At 47.5% G+C, this 23,228-nt stretch overlaps 1 protein-coding gene across 1 annotated transcript; it reads left to right on the top strand.

The window, feature by feature from the left end:
- Nucleotides 1-13,186: 13,186 nt before the first annotated feature.
- On the top strand, nucleotides 13,187-13,495 carry PtA15_15A441 (uncharacterized protein; the record flags this gene model as incomplete). The annotated part of the gene is made up of 1 exon (XM_053163647.1): nucleotides 13,187-13,495. One exon carries the CDS (start codon nucleotides 13,187-13,189, stop codon nucleotides 13,493-13,495), a length of 309 nt encoding a protein of 102 aa, XP_053027601.1.
- Between the last annotated feature and the right edge of the window lie 9,733 nt (nucleotides 13,496-23,228).

Raw genomic sequence — 23,228 nt, 5'->3', positions numbered from 1 at the left:
TAGCTAAGTTAGGGGACTCAGCCCCAATTGGCCCTTTTGACAATGGTTGGCTATATGCTAAACTACACAAAACAGCCCCCTTGTGCTAGCCTAGTAGACCTCAGCGCAGTCCACTGCAGCTGTACTGTTAGTGGCACTACACTAACACTATTCTATGTTATGCCACTTTTAGCAGAAAACCCCACTAAAAAGTAAGATAATGTAGCATATAAGTGGGTGTAGTTTTTGGTCAATGTGTGTTGATGAAATTTGAGCTGCAGGCAAGAGAAGCAGGAGGAAGAATATTGATTTTCCTTGAAAATTTTGAATGATGGAAAGCACAGGTAAAAATGGAAAGAAGAGATTCAAGTTTTTTTGGAAACTTACCGGGTTGGATCAGAGCAGGATTATCCAATTGGGAGAGTTTACCATGGCAAATTATGTTTGCAATGTTTCCACCAGAGGCAGCAGAGGTGGTCAGCATATAGCCTGGCTTGTAATTGATAGCTGCATTCAAAATTGAATGACCAAAAATAATAAACAATAATCAAAAACAGTTCCATAATGAGATCATGTCATGATATTGTTCACTGGTTTTGGCCAGGAAATGGTGGAGGATGGGAGAAGCTGTTGAACATCTGCACTGGCAGCATAATTGTCTGGGTTGAAGCTATCCCAGTTTAAATGGGATGTACTCAAACAATTAAAATGGGTTGATCTCAACCAATGAAATATGAACCACCTTGGATTTATATTTAATCAGTTGAGATCAACCAAGTTTAAATTGGTTGGATGAATCCCAGTTTAACTGGGATAACTTAAGCCCACCTAATTATTCTGGCAGTGCTGGATGATTGAGGCACAGGAATGGCTGATATGGCTTCAATGGCCCCAAATGAAAAAACTCAATTTCAATTTGAGGATTTTGGAGAAACTTGCTGCAAATAAGTACAAGGGTTCTTGAAAACAACAGGGGAGTTCAAATTTGAAATTTGCAGCAACAAAATAAAATTAAATCAGCAGAGCAATTAAGCTTTTCATTTAAGTCCTGGCCAACTTGGCTGGGGCTTAAGACTCAACTTTATCTTCATACTTTAAACTTCTCCCTGAGCAAGATATGGAGCCCTTTGCATTGCTTGACCAATATACATGTACTTGCCTAAGCAAGCAGAGGAAGCCTTCCCCCTCCTCCCTCAGAAAAATATATATGTACCAACAGAGAGCATGGCAAACCACCATTCTGACCCCTGCAAGCAAGAAAAGTACATATGGATAGAGATGGCATATGGTACCCAGGTACCTGTGGTGGGTGTGGGTACCCCCCTGATTTTGACTAATTCCTGACACCTGCACCCGCCAGCGGGTACCTGCAACAACATACAGGGACCTGAAACACCAGACAGGTACCTGAAACACCAGATAGGTACCTGCCTACAGGCAACGGTTTCAAATAGAAAGCGGGATGTATAGTTTAAGTTGAATGTCCACCTTCCTTCTAGAACAGTTCCGGGCTTGTTTGGTAGTCAACACTGAAACTCTGCAATCCCTTCAGCACTCCTCCGTGAGTCTGATACACTCCGCCTAGTCCACAAAGGGTTCAATTGCTCCGCTTCTGCACGCAAGAACTCCGCAAAGGTATGATTTTAGGGTAGTTAAAATCTCTCCCCATGCTTGTAATCCGCAAAGTGACACACAAAAAACCTCTACTACAATGTTGGTACTGTAAGAGTATTCAGTAGAATGCTAGAATAGTCCAAGAAAAACCGTCCCCTCTGGTTCCATATCCTCCACTCTTTCTGCCCCGCCGTCCTCCATTCCCATCCGACATTGTCCGCATCCCCTTTACCGCACTAAAAAACTCCGCCTACATTGCATCCCAGCCTAGCACATCTCCGACACCTGTTCTCCCGCACCCCGCGACTAGCCTCCAGAGTTAGTCTCTACCCGGAGCTTCCGCCCCAACATCATCCGCTGATTGTTGAGTTGTCTGTTAGTCTGCTACCATGATGTATCACCACAGTATGGAGGGCTGTCGGATTGACCCATGAGCACTACCAACCAACCACCCATCTGGCAGCCACAAGTGTCTGTAGCCTAGTTGGTAAAGGCAGCACTCTAGTATGTGTCTCAGCATAGCTGAGGTCGTGAGTTCGACTCTCACCAGACACATCTTCATTTTACAGTCTCTACACTGATGATGTCTGCTTCCGCTGCCCCAGTTCACCTAACTCTGCGCCGCTACCAGTCCGTCCTTTTGCTTGATACACTGCAGTCCTACTCCAACTCTAAGCTAAATCTCAGTCTAGGCTGTGGCTTGAACCCCGGTCCCCTGATCCGCACCGGCCTCTGCCCGTTGACTTTCCACGTTGTGGTGATCAATTCTGGAACTTGTGTCAAATTGTCCACGGAGAAATCAGTGCGGCGCACAGGCGGCGCAGAAAACGGTGCGGAACGGAGTGGAGCAGAGCGCACAACTGAAGGCGGCGGCAGAACTGGACTCAGACTAAGCAGGCCAGCGCGGACTGGATAGCGGAGGTGGTGATTGGGGGAAGCCGTGGCAGCCAGAAGGGCGGCGTGTGGGATCCTGACATCATAGGCTAGACAGGGGCGTGGAAGCTAGAGAGAGGAGTTTGACGGCGGTCAAAGGCCAGCGGCAGAGACAACAGGAGTTCGCGTGAGAGTGGAGCTTGGCGGATGACGTGCGTGTGTGTATAGCACTTGGCGGATGACAAGTGTACGTGTGTGAACGTAGTTAGCAGATGGTGTGCGTGGGAGGTGGGCGGAGGATATCTTTTAGTTTTCTTCCTTTTCTCTATAAAACCACAGTGGTGGAGGGAGGATTCTGTATCATACTCCCCACAGACTCTCTTTTTATGGTTTTTACTTTACTTTGAGAATTGTTGTGCTTCTTTTACTTTGCGTATGTTGCGGACTTGCTATATGTGTTATGGTTGTGCTTGCTTTACGTTTTTTTTCTTGCAATTGTTGCGGAGTTATCTTCTTTATGCGGCGGAGCTTTATTTTACTGTTTACTTTTGGGGCAGGCTAAATCCACACCAAAGAATTACTTCATCCACTGCAAAAATGGAGGGAACAGTAGTCCACTCCAACTTTCATTGGAGTGAACCATAGTCTACTCCAAATTTTGTTGGAGTGAACAAAATTACACTCTGAAAAAGTCTGTTTTTTGGAGTGTACCCATGATGCACTCCAAAAATTTTGGAGTGAACCCAATTCCACTCCAAAAATATTTTTTCAAGGGAGTTTTTTTTTTTTTTTTTTTTTTTTTGGAGTGCACAGATGTTTACTCCAAATTTATTGGAGTGGATTAAGGCTTCTCAAATTTAAAAACGGACTTACTTCGCACACTGTGGGGGTTGTCGTCTTGACGTCCAGCCCCCAGTGCGCGCTTCTGCCACGGCTCTTCGCGCACTGCATTTTCCGCCAAAAAAACGGCTTGCATTTCTTGAGATATTTTTTGATGAATCAATAGAATGGCTTTTTATGATCCCCCTAAAAAATAATCAAGTCATTTAGGGGTCTCCTTGAGCCTAGAGAAAATTGACATGAAAAAATCATATTTTAACGTGGCAGGGACCTGTAATATCGCTTCCTGTGCCCGGCCAGTAGCCCCAAAAATTTCACAGTATCATGGTACATGTGCAAATTCATGACCTGATAATTTTCAGAATTTTTCCCAGAGATATAAGGGGTGTGCGGCAGGCTTAGTAGGAAAATTACTGCTAACTGTATAGCTTTTTTGTTACACACCCAAGCAGTCCCAAAATTTGGGCAATTTTTTCATTGTGGATATTCTCCGCGCCATAAATTTCTTGGCAATAGTGTGTCATGATAACATGAGATGTAGTGCGGCGGGCTTAGTTGGAAAATGACTGCTAACTTATCTCATGTTTTAATGACACACTATTGCTAAGAGCTTTATGGCGCGGATAATATGCAAAATTGAAACATTCCTGAAAATTTCAGACTGTTTCAGCGTGTAACAAAAAATCTATACATGTAGCCGCCATTTTCCTACTAAGCCCGCCGCACACCCCTATATCTCATGTTATCATGACACACTATTGCCAAGAAATTTATGGCGCGGAGAATATCCACAATGAAAAAATTGCCCAAATTTTGGGACTGCTTGGGTGTGTAACAAAAAAGCTATACAGTTAGCAGTAATTTTCCTACTAAGCCTGCTGCGCACCCCTTATATCTCATTTTATAATGACACACTATTGCTAGGAATTTCAGGGAATTAATTTGAAGCATATTTCTCTGTGCTCTCAAAATTTTGCACCTTTGTTGTGTGTAACAAAAAAGTTATACATATACGCAAAATAATAAACACAATACCTATTTGGGCTCAAGGAAAGCTGGTGAAAATTCTGAAAATTATCAGGTCATGAATTTGCACATGTACCATGATACTGTGAAATTTTTGGGGCTACTGGGGCACAGGAAGCGGTATTACTGGTCTCTGCCGCGTTAAAATATGATTTTTTCATGTCAATTTTCTCTAGGCTCAAGGAGACCCCTAAATGACTTGATTACTTTTTAGGGGGATCATAAAAAGTCATTCTATTGATTCATCAAAAAATATCTCAAGAAATGCAAGCAGTTTTTTTGGGGGAATGCACAGTGCGCGAAGAGCCGTGGCGAAAGCGCGCACTGGGGGCGGGACGTCGAGACGACGACTCCCACAGTGCGCGAAGAGTTTCTTGCAGTGCGCGAAGTAAGTCCGTTTAAAAAAAATGCAATTTTGAATCTGTATAATCAAAACTTGTAACTTTGAAAAATGTATATTCCAAGTTCTTGGGATCAAGTACCAGGAAAAATTTATAGCAGTAGTATGGCGAACCTGAATGTGGCCTAAACAAAGATCACCAATATAATTTGGTTGTGGATTTGCAACAACAGCAAAAAAAAAGTGCAACAAAAAAAAGCGACCAACATGCCGAGTAGCCTCCCCGGGAAGCGGGTGCTTTAACTGCTGGAACGGACCAGTCATTGAGGCTCAATGACCAGAACGACCTGGACATCAAGGGGAGTTGTGTGTTCCCCCTCCCTGTGGCCGGTTGTACCGCTTGGCGCTCATCTACATGTGTCAGCATAGATCGGTGATCACGCTTGATGGCCGGGTAGCTGGTCCGTACCGGTCATCAAGGCAGAACTCTTGATGCCGGGTGCGTATATTCTACTTTCTCGTACATCTGGCCATTGAAAGGAGTGCGAAATGTCCTCTCAATGGCTGGGGTCATCGAGAGCAACACACTCCTCGATAGCCGGCCATCAAGAGGGTGTACACACTCCCATTGATGGCCCGTCTATTCCAGCCATTGAGGGGAGTGTGAATCTCCTCTTGATCATCGTCAGGTACACACTCCCTTCGCGACCTGCCATCCGGCCTTCAAGAACAACTCACCAAGCCTTTGATGGCCGACCCCGACCGGTCATCGAGAGGGGATCAAACTACTCCCCTCAATGGACATTTTGTTCCGGCCATTCTGGTCCATTCCAGTAGGACCAATACCCACGCCGGCGATTGGTATCGGTCATACTGGATGAGATCCGCCCGCGGCTGGGTGGGAGGGTGGGCACCTGAGATGGTCAGCACACGTACTTGACCTTTTTTTTGTGTGTACATAACCATGGTGATTCTACTAAAGCAGAATTGCTTAGGCTAGATTCATCTCCCCCAGTAGTATGCAGGTTACATGAATCAACCTAATTGAATCCCCCCAAATTTATTTCTGGTGAAGGTTTTAGTCATTGTAGAAACTGAAAGAATTGTACATACATCATTTTTGATGTATTTTAAAGGGGCAGGCTAAATCCACACCAAAAAATTACTTCATCCACTCCAAAAATGGAGTGAACAGTAGTCCACTCCAACTTTCATTGGAGTGACCCATAGTCTACTCCAAATTTTGTTGGAGTGAACAAATTTACACTCCAAAAAAGCCTGTTTTTTGGAGTAAACCCAATTCCACTCCAAAAATATTTTTTCCAAGCAATTTTTTTCTCATTTTTTTTTGGAGTGCACAGATGTTCATTCCAAATTTATTGAAGTGGATTAAGGTTTCTCAAATTTAAAAAAAATGCAATTTTAAATCTGTACAATTGAAACTTGCATGTAACTTTGAAAAATGTATATTCCAAGTTCTTGGGGTGGAGTACCAGGAAAACTTTAGGGCAGTAGTAGGCAGGTGACATGAACCAACCAAATTTAATCCCCTTGAATTTATTTCTGGTTCAGGTTTTAGTCATTGTAGAAACTGAAAACATCTTACATACATCATTTTTGATGTATTTCAAATACACATATGATGCTGACATAAGGTTTCATTCCTCTTTAAGAACCCTGACTTCTTTTACTGCAATACTGTTGAAAAACACTCCAATAAATTTGGAGTGAAAATCTGTGCACTCCAAAAAAAAATGAATCATTTTACCTTAGAGAAAATATTTTTGGAGTGGAATTGGGTTTACTCCAAAATTTTTGGAGTGCATCTTAATTCCACTCCAAAAAACAGGCTTTTTTGGAGTGTAATTTTGTTCACTCCAACAAAATTTGGAGTAGACTATGGGTCACTCCAATGAAAGTTGGAGTGGACTACTGTTCACTCCATTTTTGGAGTGGATGAAGTAATTTTTTGGTGTGGATTTAGCCTGCCCCTTACTTTTGCGGAGCTAGATTATTTTACGTACTTTACTTTATTTATCCCACTCAGAGCCCTACAACGCGGCGGAGCTGTGGAGCAGAGTTTCTCCAGATCACCTGACTTTACCTGGGAATCATCTTGGAGCGGCGGGGTCCTGACATTTTTACGCAGTGACCACTTTTGTTCATCACAGTGTGCTTTTGTTTGGCCGTACATTCAAGCTTACCTCAGCAGCATATAAGCTGCATGCTTTTCTCCTCTCTCAGGAATGCACAAGCTTTCCGATGAGCTCAGCCGCCCGCGCTTTCCGTCCATGCTGCTTTGTGAGCATTCTCTGACGGCCCACCTATTTATACCACCACATCCACCCCAGTTTTGAAGTCCTGCCCCCAGGATCTTCCCACACTTCACTCCAACACTCCCACCCCTTCACTTGATCCTTACACGGCGGACGCACTTTTAAGGTTTTTCTCCGAAAAACCTTTGAAGTGGGGGATTTAATTTGGAGGACCTCCAAAGTCGACGTCCTTCGCACATTCTCCAAAGTTTCTCTGAAATTTCTCCGAAGTTGCGGCAAAAACTTCGAAGTGCATTCGAATGTGACAGAAATATCCGTCCGACCAGCGGGTTGGACCGGATCAATACCACTTCGAAGGGCCTTCGGAGGTGGAACCCTGGCCTCCCAAGGACATTCAGAGGTCATTCGGAGGCCCTTCGGATGTTATCCACTCCGAAGGGCCTCCGGATGTCCTCCGAATGTCCTCGGGAGGTCATTTGGAGACCCTTCGGAGTGGATAACATCCAAAGGGCCTCCAAATGTCCTCCGAATGTCCTTGGGAGGTCATTTGGAGACCCTTCGGAGAGGACCACATAGGACCCAGGAAAGCCCCTATGGAACACAGTAACCTGAATTCCCATATTTTTGAAAAATTCATACATTTTTGGAGCTCATTCATACACGTTTTGTGTGTAGGTTCAGAGCTTGGTCTAAAAATTCATACAAATTTTGTGCCTACGTTTTTTTGGGCAGCATTGATGCTGCTGCCAAGGGGGGGGGGGGGGGTGGAGAGGGGGGGCAAGAAAAGAAAAAAACTGGGAACCAGACTGCTTTAACTGTTGAGGGGGGGGGAATGGGGTCACTTGGGCAGGGTTAATAAGAAGGACAGAAAGTGGGATGCAACCTGTTGATTGATTGGGTGGCACAGGGGGAGGTGGATTGATATACTTTGTATATACTTGTGGCGGTGGTACTGGAGCCGCAGCCGGAGGGTAGGTGAGTGTGGTACCGCTCCAGCCTATGTAGAACTGTAGACTTGATTCAGACTGAAAAATCATTAGAGACAAGGATTTCAACCTTAGCTTGAGCCCCTGATTCTCATACATTTTTGGTTACTACCCCCCTTGCCCTCAGAAAAAATTCATACAATTGAGGTGAGTACCTTTACCAGCCAAAATGACCATTCATACATCTGGGGTGCATAGGTTTTTTGTTTTTTGACAAAAAAATCATACATTTTGGTTACTGTGTTCCATAGGGGCTTTCCTGGGTCCTGACCACATCCAAAGGGCCTCCGGATGTCCTCCGAAAATCCTTGGGAGGTCATCCGGAGGCCCTTTGGAGTGGATAACATCCAAAGGGCCTCCAAATGTCCTCGGGAGGTCATTCAGAGACCCTTTGGAGAGGATCACATCCGAAGGGCCTCCGGATGTCCTCCAAAAATCCTTGGGAGGTCATCCGGAGGCCCTTTGGAGTGGATAACATCCAAAGGGCCTCCAAATGTCCTCCGACTGAAAACCTGGGAATGATTAAACCACAAAATCACATTCAGCAAAAAAGGAAATACCCAGTGGATAACATTATTCAAAGCAATTCAAAGCAGATACTAATCAATATGATATGATGAAAATCATACCTGGGTAGATGTTTGGGGGGCCTGCTGGCCAACCCCAAGGGCTTTGTGGTGTCATCTATCAGAAGTTGCCAAAATTAACTTGGATGGGTTAATTTTATAACATTTTATACTTAAGCTTAATGTTATGCTTAAGTATATTGAGATGGGTTGAATTTATCTTTAGGATAGAAAGAAAATTTATATGCCCCAAAATTTCTTGTGGATGTGGATGGGTAAATAATCAGGAAAATTGTGGGTGAGACCAAATTAAAGGTATTTGGCTGGATGGGGCTTGAATTTATAACAAATGCAAGGCCCTTGATGAGGGAGGCACAGCGGACTTAGTGCGGCTGGCTCCACTCCCGCAGCCCACAGCACCCCTGCAAGCGAGTCGAGTCCGACTCCATCGGACTCGGTTGCCTCCCCTGATATCTCGACCAGACAATACCCCAATCTTGTCCAGACCGCAACCTCGCCTCATCACCTACCGACCAGAAACCGTTTGAACCGGATCACCAACTCCGGTCAGCGCCCCTCTCCGTCTGCCTAAGTAAGTCGCCAAGCAACACCCCTTGCTTCCCCCAATACCTTTGAAACTGATCACCGACCCCGATCAGCGCCCCTCTCCGCCTAAGTGAGTCACTGCCCCATTGCGATTGTTGTCTCCAAACACCCAAACATCATACTGATCACCGTCTACCCAGTACTTATTTGACAACAGGATGTCTCAGCCCCTCACAGGCGATCATAGTTGGGACCAATTCAAGGGAAGTTACAACCCGTTGGGGACCGACCCGGGGAACCCAATCAACTCCGCCGGCTTTGAAGGCATTGCCCCCAACATGTACAACTTTTCCTGGCAGAACTTCCCCGGTGGCCCCCACGGACAGAACCCCGGCGGCCCCCACGGACAGAACCCCGCTGGCCCCGGAGGCGGAAGTACTGCCTCTGCCCCGCACGGACAGACCCCCGGCGGACTGATTGGAAGCCCTGCCTCCAGCCCCCTTGGACAGAACACCGGCGGCCCCCTCGGGAACGACCTGGCCTCCCCAACAACCCCAATGCGCGATTCTGCGTTGCCGGGAGGCCGCCCATGGTCTCCAAGCAGCACCAACCCAGGAGTGAGTCCTTCATCCCAATTGAGTACCGCAGGGGCGCTCCCCCCCCACCCAAGAAGACCTTCAGCAGATGCAGAGAGCCCTTGCATCTATTGATGCGACGTTTGCTCTCAGTGACGACTTGATTAGACGGGCCCAGCCCCTGTTTCAGGTGAGTAAAACACCAATTCATATGGCCGGCTGCAATTGCTGGAGCTAATCAGTTGTAGCAGATGACCCCCGAGGCCCGCAACATGGCTATCCTCCTCTTGGCCCTACATAACGGTGCCCATCCCACTCTGCCACCCATGATAGGCGAAGAGAGGAGTGAATTCAGTCAAGGATTCAAAACTTACCTCTGCAACGCAGCTCGGCGGGTCTTACTTGACCCGAATATCCATTCTTACGGTAGCCGGGCAACTCGTTGGTTGCGTGTGTTGGAGACCCCTGTCAGCAAAGTAATGGTATGCTATTTATTTCATCTTCATGTTTTGTACTATTGAATTGCGCTGACGCTCTCTGCCGCCTCAGGCTGAGATTGAAGGTGCATCAGCCAAGTTTCAAGTCACGAATTTAACCGCAAACTTCTCCGACATCGAGTTGGAGAAACTTGTTGCTGAAACAGTCAAACAAGAAAAAAACGGCGCTTGCGGTGCTCATCAAGGTTAAATTGAGCGGGTCCGGCACGCCCGCCGTGGTCCCCAACCTTTACAAACTCATTTCCAACGTATACGGCGGATTCCATCCGGATTTCAAAAGGCTTGGCAATGAAAAAATCCACTCGGTCCTCAATACTGGCGCCAAGTTTTGCTTGTGTTACTTGCGATTCATGGCGAACTTTAACCGCATCAATCATTGCCGCCAATCCACCTCGAGGCAAATCTTGTTCTGGGATGACATAGACGAGGACCTAGCCAGACTCCGAAGGAAATTGACAACCTACGGAGTTGCATACGCTCAACTGATATACAGACTTGACAAAGCCGTCTGGGACAGCAAAAAGACGGCCAAAGATGCAGAACAAGAAGAAGACAAACAACAACCTCACTCCGAAGAAGAAATTCAGGCGCGCGTGGCGGTCATCAATCAAGACCGGGGCAACCAAGAGGTAGATCTTGAACTACCTTAAGTATTTCTCTCCTCCCCCTTCTTCTCACCTCCCCCTTCTTCTCACCTCCTTCTTCTTCTCCCCTCCTCCTCCTTCTTCTCCCCGCCTCCTTCTTCTCTCCTCCTTCCTCTCCCCCGTCCTATAGCATGTATGATAAGACATGATGCAATTATTTTTATTTATTGCTATCTACAAGTAAGGGGTGCCCCTTCAGGGGCCCTGTGAGCACTGGGAGCCGTTTGTGGCTTGCCCGCAAAGATGCGAGCTATCCAATGCCAAACGGGCGGCGGCAAATGACCCAACCTGAATGGGCAGCCTGTGTGTGAATCTGGCCGGGCGGCCCGTTCCAACAAGCAACCCAGGCAAACCCGGCCCACTGGCTGAGCCGACTCCGAAGGAACTTTGAAGTTCCTTCGAATGTGCCCTTCAAACCATTTGGAGAGCATTCGAAGGCGGCAATCGAAGAAACTTCGAAGTCTAACCACTTCGGAGGCCCTTCGGAATATATTTGAATTTACTTCAAAGATTCCCTTTGGAGGAGAGTTGAAGGAGCTTTCCTCCGGAGGTACTCCGAAGCGCATTCGGAGTACATTCAACATCCCCCTTCGGAGGGCCTTTGTTTCTGCTGTGGACCAAGGTCCGAGGTGAAGTTTTAAAGTTTGAATCCAGTAAAAATACTGGAGGGCAAGAAAAACCAAAAAGCGATCGGAATGCTTCCGGTGTGGTCGAAGGACCAGAATCATTCCGATCGCAATTTGGGTTAAACCCAAACCTGAAAAGATGGGTCCGCGCCGGAATGAAGTCGGAATTCATTTGACTTCATTCCAGGAAACAGACCGGAATCTCATTCCGGTTTTTTTCCTGGATTTTCCCCGGAATAGTTTTGTATACGACCGGGCAAGCCCCACAAATGCAGCCTTATATCCACTAATCACACCCCTGACTGCATGGTGTGTCTAGCATAGTGGTCAAGCAGCTCCTGTGGGGTGGATCAGCCAGATGGTGCTGGTTTGATCCCCCCTTTTGTTTGACCAGTTGCCCACTCGCATTTTCGTGCCTTCAGCAGCCCGCGCCAACCCGTCACCATTCCGAATAGCCATCGAAAGCAATTCGGAATGGGGTTGGCAATCCGAAATAAATTTGGAATCCCATCCAGTAAACCGCTGGATTCCTTTCTGGAGAATCGCCGACCGTCAATGGACGGTCCGCCCTTGCAGGCGGGCCAACCGAAAGCATTTTGGTGGGCGATCGAAATAATTTCGACGCGCTTCACCCATGGTGTACTGGCGGGAACTTCGAAGGATCTCCAAATATTATTCGGACATCCTTCAGAGTTTTGCGTCCGCCGTGTACCCTCCCACCATGGCACCCTGCAAATCCTGTATCAACCGCAGAATCCCCTGCATCTGCCCGATCCCCAGACGTGCATGCAATAGCTGTTGCGCATCCAGTGCTTGGACGTGACGTCCTCTGCTGGCGGTCGACCTAGAAAACCCCGCGGCAGCCCCTCTGGTAACCGCACTCCCACTCCTCCTTGCCCCTCTACCTCCAAGGATAACTCCAACACGCACGGAAAACACCGCCGCAACCCATTGCCTCCGCGCGATAACCATTGCCGTTGTGGACAAGACTCCGAGCCCATCTCTGTGCCATCTTGCACCCCTTCCCCCGAGTGCGCCGCCCGCGACCTTTCGTCTCCTCCTCCGGCTCGCGCCAACTTTGCGTCCGCCGCCGCCTGGAAAGCCGCGGTCCACTCGTGGAAAGAGAGGTACGGAGTTAACCAGCCTCTCTTTGACGATTGACTTCCTTGTTGCACCGCTGCTAGTGCCTCTGGTCCGCCACCCTCGCCGTCCCCTGGACCCCAAAACCCTCCTCCGCCCAGCCAGCCCGCCGCGAGCCCATGCCCTCCGCCAATCCCTCTGGTCAGGGAACTCCGATCGCTCCGAATGCTCTACTTGCACGTATGACACCCGGAGCTATGGCCCCCTCTGATCGTTGACCCCGGGCCTTAACTCCAACCGCCCCCCTCTCCCTTCTGCGCCACCGAGCGGACCGCCGATCCAGATCCCGCTCCCCTCCCCACCGCCGCTTCGGAACCAATGGCTCTGAATCCCGAGCTCGGTCTCCTATTCACACCGTTGGGCTCAGCGTTTCGGTCTCCAGATCTCCTCTGCGTTGCCGCTTCAGTCCGGACCGTAAGTCTATTATTTTCTGCTTGCTGCGCCCAGCCCATGCTGACTAGAACTCCGTGTTCCCAGCCCCAGTCCTGGACTTGACCATGGCTGACGTGAACTCCAACGCAGTTCCTGAGCCCGCTATTCCTGCTGCAGAAAACCCCGCCGCGGATTCAGTTCCACCTGCAGCTTCCAACGCCATGGACACCACTCCAAAGCAGCGCCACCTGTGGCTCCTTCATTTACCAACAATGAGATTGCCTGCATGCTCCAGTCTACCCAGGAACTTCCACATTCAGACGTCAATACCCTCTTGGAACTAATCACCGCGCGCCTCTCCAACCACTTCCCGGACGCGCCCAACAACAAAGTCTTCATATTCCCTTATGCCAAAGTCCTCACTATCGTCGTCCGCCAGCAGGACCTCCTCATGTCGCTTCTTCCGCAGACCGCAATCTCCGCTCACCGCCGCCGACAAATCCTGGCGGTTTTGTTCATGATTCACCATGATCTCATCAATACTCTGTCCCGCGCCATCCTTGTCCCGTACAACAAACAAACCAAAATCGCTTGAATCGTGGCCTGCGCAAGAATTGGCGACCACCACCCCCAACAATCCTTGTTCCACCCTTTGGAGTCCTGTGGGAGCTGGAAGCTCTTCACTGGGCTAGGGGGGTTGGCACACAGGGAGACCATGGTCTCGAGGATTCTGATGCCAACATTGGGCTTTATTGCACTAGCTCAGGGAGACATATCAGTACGGGGTCGGTCTCTCCTAAATACAACAGAAGGGAACAGAGAAAGAGAAGATGAGATAGCTTACCTAGCTCAGGCAGACATATCAGTACGGGGTTGGTCTCCGCTGAGCTAGGAATGAAAGAAACAGTGGCTATATGGATCTGAGTTGGGCTTGTGAAAGGTTTGTGAAGTGCGCGGTGCGGGCGGGCTTTACAAGTCCGCGGGAATGCCAGAAGACGGTCCCTCCTCCAAACCAGACACCTGATAGATTCCTTTCCTCTTAAACTCCAATTGTCTCTTTCACTCTATTGTTGTATATAGACTATTTATACCCCGTGCGGGGTTTCCCTGAGGAAATATACATGTGTCTTATCCTGCGAGTACCCATACAAGAGAGAGCAAAAAGTGAGCTAAAGATACTCCAAAAAACAAAACAAACGCCGTAAGAAGTGCCTGGACCACCCTAGAATGAGAACCACTTGCCCCTGCACTTCATCTTTTTATATTTTATCCTTCTTTTTTTTTGTAAAAAACCGTAGAGAACCCTGAGACGCATAACCCGTAAGGAAAAGCCAATCCATTGTATAGAAACCCGTTTCCGCCATAAATACCGTAAGAAGAAAAAAAAAACCAATCCAGAGTAGAGAGAAACTCATCCGCAATCCAAGAGAAACTGATCCTGAAAAACGCGGCAAGGTACCTGGTCCGCCCCAGTAGGATTTTGTCTTAAAATCCCCACACCCCGCTCCTATAATACAGATAGACAACAAGCCAGTGAAACGTATAACAAAAGAAACCAAACTCTATAGGGTAGCAAACATTCTGGGGTGGCTAGTATCTCCAGCTGTAGACCAGCTAGTGCACCCCCTCACCAATTAATCACTTATCAACTACGGCCGCCGCCACGCCCCGCCCCCAGCTTTGGACCGCTGTCCCCAGCAGGCTCTGCCAGCCTGCAACTCCTCCTTAACACCGGAACCTCCGGCGCGTTGCCCTCCAAGTGTGAAGCCTCATCACCGCTTGTTGAACCGCCTCCGTCTGAACCATCCAAAGCGCTCTCTTTGCTGTCCGATAATTTGTTGTCTGCTGGCACAAGGATCTCTTCTTCCAAATTGTCCGACTCCGCTGTTTGGTCAAACTTCGTCGTGCCCCACGCATAGAACCGCTTGATGTGAGCCTCTGCCGCTCGCCGGGTTAGCAGAGTTCTGTCTAATTCCTCCAGCTGATAACTGCCGCCCAGAAACTGCAAAACCATGCAATACGGCCCGTTCCATTGATTGGCAAACAACTTGCCCCATTGCGACTCCAAACTCCGGTTATACAACAGCACCAAATCACCCTTGTGCAAAGCATCTTGAATCTGGCTTGCGCATCAACGATCCCAATAACGTACCGCCTTAGACCGGCTTTCCTGAAAATGCTTGACTGCTTTCACAATCATGGATTCCCGCTGCAGTAGCTGCTCTGCCCGCGCCACCAGTAACTTGTCCGTTGTTTTGATCTTCCACCATTCAATAGACATGTATTGTGTTTTTATGAATGGTTGGACTGATTTTCAGCAAGGTTCACCGAAATCATCAAATATGAATTTTAGGTTCCACATTTTTGTCTTCCCTCAAAAGCCATGATCTGTTGTCATCAACATCAACAATCATGGCGGCCACAGCAGCCACCAATCCTGTGCTTCGATTAACCGCATGGTCAACAGCTCCTCTCATCCGCCACCATTCCCTGGCCAAAACGAGTCCCATCAATACCGGTTTCCAGCGTTCCTTGGTCACAATCCTTTTGCCAGGAAGAACCCGCTTCCAGTCAATTTGATCCGATTTGCGCCTTGCCGGTTGGTCTTTTTTTCTTAATTCTCACAAGCTCATTATTGACTGGATTGTGATTGTTGCTTATTATTTTGCTCTAATTCTTCATGCAGCTACCTGCATGAAGCCAGTCTGAATGCCCAACACCTCTGCTACCTCCGATGGAAAAATTGTCAACGGAATGTTACACTGTCACCATCAACTCTGCTGATTGGATTATCTTTTATCAACTCCGAGCCAGCTTCCCAAGAAATTTTCATCTTGTTCAGGAGACGCTCAACACCTTGACTATGTGCTTTTGCGGCTTGTAGAGATTTGTTGAATAGAGACTTTCAACAGTCTCATAATAAGCTTGAAGGCTCAGCTCATGAAGTCGTCTTGATCGTCTTCAAAGGATTGGCTAAGAAGAAGATCATCTTCCCCCCAACTTTTCCAGGTGAGGATCTTCCTGCTCCGGTCTCGATCTGACCACATAGATTGACAACTCCCTCTTCTCTTCAGTGCAAATGGACAAGCAGCAGTGAAATGCAACATGAAAGCGAACGAAGGATTGCTGTACTTCCTTGACAAATTTGTGTTATTTATATCGAAGCAGCCGATCCTGATCAACCTAGCCGATCTGCATTCGGTGAAGTTTGCACGAGTAGGATGGGCCTTGCAATCGGGCCGGACGTTCGACCTGGTGCTGACGAAGAAGGACGAGGTGGATCTTCAGTTCCCGAGTCTGAGTCGCGAGGAGCATCCGGTCATCGAGAGTTATTTCGACACCAAGGGCAAGAAGATCGAGAACGAGATGAACGAGGACGTCTTGAGCGCCGCCGTCGGGCCCCTCTCCGACGACGACGACGACGATGATGACGACGATAACGACTATGAGGATGGGGGCGGTGGCAGAGATAAGAAGGGCAAATCGAAGCCGAAGGCTTCAACATCAGCCGCAAACGCCAACGATGATGACGACGAATCTGGTAAGCTTTTTTTTGCAGTCTTTGTACCCTGCCCCACGCCTGCTCATATCCCTTAATGCTTTTTTTGGGCAGATGATGAAAGTTCTCATGGCGGATCAGACGACTCGGATGTCGCGGAAGAGTTCGACTCAAACTACGGAGGTCAACACCCATCTTTTGCCCCCGCGAAAAACCCCAGAGATTCATGCCTTGGACTGACGCACGATGTGTTTTGATTTATGGGGATTGGATCGCAGGTTCCGACTCGGACGATTCGGAGTCGGAGGATGAGGGCGACAGCGCTGCGGCCAAAGCGCCAGCCCCGTCGTCCAAGAAGAACAAAGCTTCGGGAGCCAGGTACGCCGCACTTCTCTGACCTCCTCGCCCCTTCGCTCTCATCTTGTCACTCACGGCCTCTCTTCCGCTGCTGGGCTGCTCGTCGGATTTAGCTCCGACTTGCCGCCCTCGAAAAAACAAAAGAAGTCCTGATCTCCTCTTCCTTTTTTCGCCCTGAAGAGGGGCGGGAAGTCTGGTGTCCATCGTGTGTATTTGCCCTCCCATCGGGCCCACTCACCATCCCAAAATAACAAAAATAATCTTGCCAACACGCGCTGGGGTTGTGAGACACACATTCCCTTTCGGAGAGGGAATCCGTTCAAAGCTTCCCTCAAAGCTCTCCTGCCCCTCCGTGGGTCGCTCGTTTTCATATCCTGCTGGTGGTGCCTCTCATGTGCCATTATATTTTGTCCCAAAAAACACAGAGAAGTGATTACAATCCTTGATGAAAAGGATGTCAATCATCCTAGGTACTCGCAAGCAGAGGAGTCAATGGGGCTTAAGCATAATCATTGGTCAATTAGAAGATAATGTATTCAAGTTTGAAGAACATTTGGCCTCTCAATAGCCAGATCTCGTTTTCATCTGTGCTGCCTAAATTTTTTTCCTCTGCATCTTATCAACAGTATCTTACCCCAGTTTACAGATCTGAATGTATTAATGAGTTAAATTAGATCACCTTAAGTTTTTTTCTATCTTGTACTGCTCAGATCTATCACACATTATCAAGATGGTTTCTATTTCTTTGGCTCATTGCTTCTTATCCATCTACTTTGAGCTACATCACAAATCTATCAATATCAATCATATTACTGGGTTTTTTTCTTGCTGATCCAAAGGGCTTTGATAGGCTGCAGCATAAAAGAAACTATCCATCTCCAAAAGGAGAATCAAAACGGCATATTTTTCTTCATGTGACACCTCCAAGCTCTACGGTCATCATCTCCTCCTTCCCAGAGATGATCTCGTCGTTCGCGCGTTGAAAGACGGCTGAGAAGGCATTGAGCCCGGAGCCTGCTGGCTGCCTGGAGGCAGAGTTGAGAGGGAAAGCGGTCATACTCGCTGGGGTTGGAGGTATATTACCGGGAGAGCGGGGTGGGTGAGCTAAGCGCAGTGACGCTGGCCAAAGAGTGTGAGCTTTGTTGAGAGGAGCCGGGCTGCTACCAAGCGCGCAAACGGGGATGACTACGCTGCAAGGCGGAGATGAGTTGATTGTGTCTGTCGGCCGCTAGGGTGGGAAGTCAGCGTGCACTGGGCTGCTGAGGCAAACGCGTCAAACAGTCCGAAGTCAACGAGCCCATCGGGAAAGCGTCCGGCTTGTTGTCCATTGTTGTATTGCTGGACCATCAGTATTTGACATAGTCAAGTGCTCCGATCACGCTCTTAATGAGTTTTGCCTGACCGGGAGACCCATATATCCCCAGCTACAAGGCTGTTGAGCATCGAGACACCTGTAACATTCAATTTCTTTTTTTTAAAAAAAAAACCAACAAACATCAGATTGGTCCACTCAAGTGCCAGTCATGGTTTTGCAGTAATAATAATTGGATAACGTAGCGGCCAGGGTCCACAAAGTGGACATATAAAAAACAGAATGCACAGACCTTGTTGTGCCATACAGACCAAGGCCTACCAGAGCAATTTTGGATTCCGCGGCATAGCAATAAACCATGGTATGGTTGGTATTGATCCGTGGGGGCATTGGTAATCCATGTTGATTTGGGTGGTGTCGCTTGGAATAGGTGATATTGGGTGGGATTGATGATGGATATTGGGTGGGATGGATGATGGGTGCCGGCTCCTGACCGCACAGCTGCCTTCAGCCAGTCATCCAATCACAGCGTGAGATTGATCCCCCCCCGGAGCTGTGTATGGCAGAAACCCGGGGATTAAACGGGTGCTGTGGCCTGCTGTGCGCCAATTCTGGGCCCGAAGTCCATAACCTTACTATCCAAAAATGCTTGGAAAGTCCAAGCATTAGTAAAAACACAATAGGTTAACATCTCAATATCAACTGGAAATACCGGTGTGGTAAGCCAATCCTGAATATGGCACAAAAATCAAAGTCTTTTCCCCTCAATATACCCCTCTCTGGAATACTCAAGCACCCACCTCCCTTAAGGATCAAGGCTAGGACAACTCATACCCATCAACAGGCCCCCCATTCTCTATTCACCCTTTTTCCCCACCTTCTGGATACCCACCTACACCAACTCAATAATCCTCAAGCACCCAGCTAGGCACAAGTGGGAGAAAGTCACCCATCAGACAGAGCCAGACTATTAGGAAAGACCCTGGATATTCATCATCTTTTTCTCTCTTCCCAATCCAGCATAACAACCCCATCTTGGCATTAGCCACACATGTAATAACCATAGAGATCCCATCCTGGTTACCCCTTGTCTCCTTTGGTTTCAGCCCTTCCCTTTTCAGTCACTCATATGACATATAATCCTTTTCTTCCAATGTTTCATTGTCTCTCCACATTCCAGCCTCATTCCAGAACTTTCCATCCTCATAGCATTTTCAGCCTCAGCCCCTTGATTGAGAATTTTCACTGTTTCATCTTTTCTTCCAACCACAACTCAGCCCCATAATATTTTGTATATAGTCTGCCCTCTTTGGCCTTACCTTTTGTTCCCTATCAGATCCTGTCCCAGCAATCCAGATCACTGGTCACCATTCACTAGCCTAGCTTATGCCATTAAATCAGAGTGGACAAGCTTGACACGTCTATGCCAAAAAAATCAGGTTGGACGGACTTTACATTACCTTTACCTTGCTATTAGATTAGTAGAAAGTAAACCCTTAGACATACCTCCAGAATCCTCTATAGCCACACCTTTCCTTAACAGTCCATACTCTTATATTCTTTTTCTTGTTCCCCTGAGAGGCAGCCCTTCAAGCACCAAATCCCTCTCAAGCTCTATTCTTCCCTCAGAGTAGTTCCACACCAGTAGGGTTGGGTGTGATGTTGGAGTGGGATGTTCAAGGTTTCTAAGGGCGGAGTTGGGATATTCAAGGTTTTGGAGTCGGGGTTTTCAAGGTTTTGGATGCAGAGCGATCTGGTTTCTGTTGGTCTGTTGGGTTCTTAATCTTTGTCTCTGTGAAGTAGATCCTGCAATATGTTATGGTCTGCTCTGGGGAGAGGAAGATGGAGTCTGGGGTCTGGGGTTCTGGGGGTTCTGGATCCAAGATGGTAGATTGCAGGATCTCCAGCCTCTCAAACCTTGAGTATGATCCATGACATGTACCTGTAGTCTATGTACATGTGAGTCTGCGCTGCAGAGCCCGCACTACGGCTAGTAACGCATACAAGGTCCCAAGCATTAATAGATGCTCTGGCATCTTGGGCTATCTATCTGTCAGATCAGAATTTTAGTACATATGTTCAAACAAAAAAGAAAAGAGGAAGAGGACAAACAAAGAATGGCTGTGCTTGGACCCCCAGGCTTAACCACTGCGTGAGATGAGGTTTGTTCTGGCTTGCCTTGCCTTGTTTTAAAAAAACCACCAAAAATAGCCTGGTGTAAAAAATGTCAGCCGGCTACGCAGCGCAAGCCAGCGTAACAAATATAAAATAAAGATAAATAATATTAAATTAATATGTTACAGCTTTGGTGACAGATATCTATGTGATCTGTCACCTATAATATCAATTTACAAAGCATAGATTATATTTTATCTAAGCTAATACTCAAAAATAGGTACATATTAAATATGTTCCTTGTAAATGATAATCCAAAATCGGGTGCGCGAGCCTCATGTAAACCTGTCACAGAGATTTAACTGACATGTGTCACTTGTCCAATGAATTTTGGTAACTAGGAGATCCTCCCCAAAGAGGATCATCCCAATACCAACCACCCCATCTGAGCTCGCGAGTAGCAAACAATCAACATTGACAGCCCCATCTAAACCAGCTAGAGATACGAAGAAGGAAGAAATATTAGTTACCAAGGAGAGCAAAAGAATATTCAAAGAGGTCGGTTCGTCCTCAATTTTTTGCTCTCCCCAGCATAAGACAACCCACCAACTTTCTAACAACTACATTGACTCAAAACCTTACCAGATTCCGATTGTTCTAGTTGTCTCATTGTTGCCGTCTCTAGCCTGTCGTTAAATCCTAGATTTAATTTTGCCGCAATAAGAACAGGTTTAAATACTAAGTAAGTAAAACCTTTCTCTTCTTATCGCCGCTATCTCTTATTATCTGTAAGTCTGGGATCCAAACCAAACCTGCTTGCAGGCCCCAGCCATCCATATTCAGAGGGATCAAACCACCCCCAATACGAGGGGCCCCTCTTTATTTTTCTTTATATTTATTTATTTGAGATAAATGCTCTAAAAATATCTTAAAACCCTACCTTTTATTACTCATCACCCTGTGTAGCTAGAAGAGAATAGCTCTTGGCATCACCAAGGATGGTATTGATCAGAAGTACACCTTCTTCAATATTTCTTCTGGTGTTTCCTTGTCTTGAATGATTCTTGATGATGTTTTCTCTGCACTACTACTTTCCACTAATCTTCAGAGCACCAAAATGAGCCGTATCCTCAGTGTAATAATCCACACATGGTAAAGCTCCGCACTCCGTAAGAACAAGGTCTGCAATGCAATTAAGAATAAGGGTAACATAAAAACTCTCTTAATACTCCAAGTACCATCTATAGTTTGTAAGCACAATGACAAGTAGTAAGTAAGATGATGGGGAAAAAGGAGAGAAAAATGTAAAACCTTTCTCCCCCCTTCCCTCCACGCTTGTCTTCCTCTGTTTTTACCCAAATCCACACTAGTCTGCCATCTCAGCCCAACAACCACATGCTACATTCCCATGCTCCACTCCTCTCCAATCCTTGACCTCCCACGTCCTCTGTCTAGCCGCTGGCAGTCACCAGTGCCTCTGCCCCAGCTCCACCGGCTGGTGGAACCGGCTTCAGCTGCACAGGCTCACCTGCTGCTGCACCCGTGCTATCCAGTCCACACCTTTGGTCTGCCACAGTACAGCTCTCACCCTCTGCTCCGGTCCACCTATCCAATCCAACCTTTGCGCAATCTGATTCTGCAATCCACAAGTCTTCCTGGCACCATGATTTCTGTATGCCTTTGTCCATGCTTTCTGAAATCACCACCCATGCTCATCTCACCGAATGCGTGGTGATCTCAGCAGCGCCTGAATTCCCACGCATGCTATTGTCAAGTGGACATTCCATCAATTTGTGCCAATATAAATCACCACACCGGTTGGTTGATTGATGGGGGGGTCTAAATTAGCTAATTCCCTCCTTGGGGGAGCAAAGCAACCTCTGAAGGAGGGACTTACGCGCTATGTGGACCCCGCGGCCTGAGAGAATTATGACTTTTGGTGGGGACTTTTTTAGAGTCACTCTCCCTCATGAGCCTCTGCACAATTTTGAAATTGTTTACATTTCTGGGATGGCCCAAGCTGTCCCTATCTTTCTACTATTCTTTCCCATCCTCAACACCTCTTGTTGAGCTGTAATCAGAGTTGTAAAATCATGGATTCCAGATTCTGTACAGTGCAACATGTGTGATACGGGATATAGCCAAATAGATCAAGTTGCAAAAAAAGACATTTGAATGTCCTTACATATCCCTAAAAATAGGACAATACGTAGGTGGAAAGATTCTCCTTGATGTTCTGCATCTTTTGTTGCCCTACAACTCAATCACATAATGTGATTTGATGAAGCTACACAGGATTGAAGAAGGCCAAGTTCCTGATTCTCTCAGGCCGCAGGGTCCACTTAGTGTCTATGTCAGGGTGGGTCTCTGAAGTGGCCGCATCCTGAATGAACGGATACTAAGTATCGTCTAGACTAGCGCTGGCGGGGCGCGGAATAACAAACTGTAGACAAACGTCTATCTCTACTCAACCGTCAACGCGGGAGGAGGAGCCACGCCTCTTGGGTAAGAGGCGCCTAGCGGAGCAAAGGTCTCGCTGGGATCTAGAAGATCCGTCCGCCGGACAAAGGAAAAAGGGGAAACAAGGTGAGCCTCTCGAGCTTACCGAGTCGGAGACTTACTAGTGTCCGAGAGGTAAGGTCGAGGGCCGAGGAGAGGGGAGTGTTGAGGTTGGCGGAGAGGGTAGGAAGGTTGGAGGTTCTGGACGGAGGAAGATAAAGAAGTGAAAAGGTTGGAGTTCAAGAGGTAAAGGCCCCAATCGTTGATATCTCAACAATGTAAGCGGGCTTGGTACCAAAAACTCTGGGGGAAGTTCTCTTGACGAGAGCCTCCCCTACTATATAAAGGGAGAAAGGATCTCCGCGCGCGGAATCATTTCTTCTCCTAACTTCCAGCCCGCTGTTAAGCGGGCATAGTAATCTACACTGCACATTGTGCTACTCAACACCACGACTTGGCAGCACCACTAGGTCAGTGCTTTGCCGAGTCCATTGCCGCACCTCATTACGGCGGCGGAAGTTGTTCTGGCCGCGTAAGGGGCTGTCC

Source organism: Puccinia triticina, chromosome 15A, assembly GCF_026914185.1.
Source record: "Puccinia triticina chromosome 15A, complete sequence".
Classification (NCBI taxonomy): domain Eukaryota; kingdom Fungi; phylum Basidiomycota; class Pucciniomycetes; order Pucciniales; family Pucciniaceae; genus Puccinia; species Puccinia triticina.
This window is presented reverse-complemented; position numbering and strand designations above follow the sequence as displayed.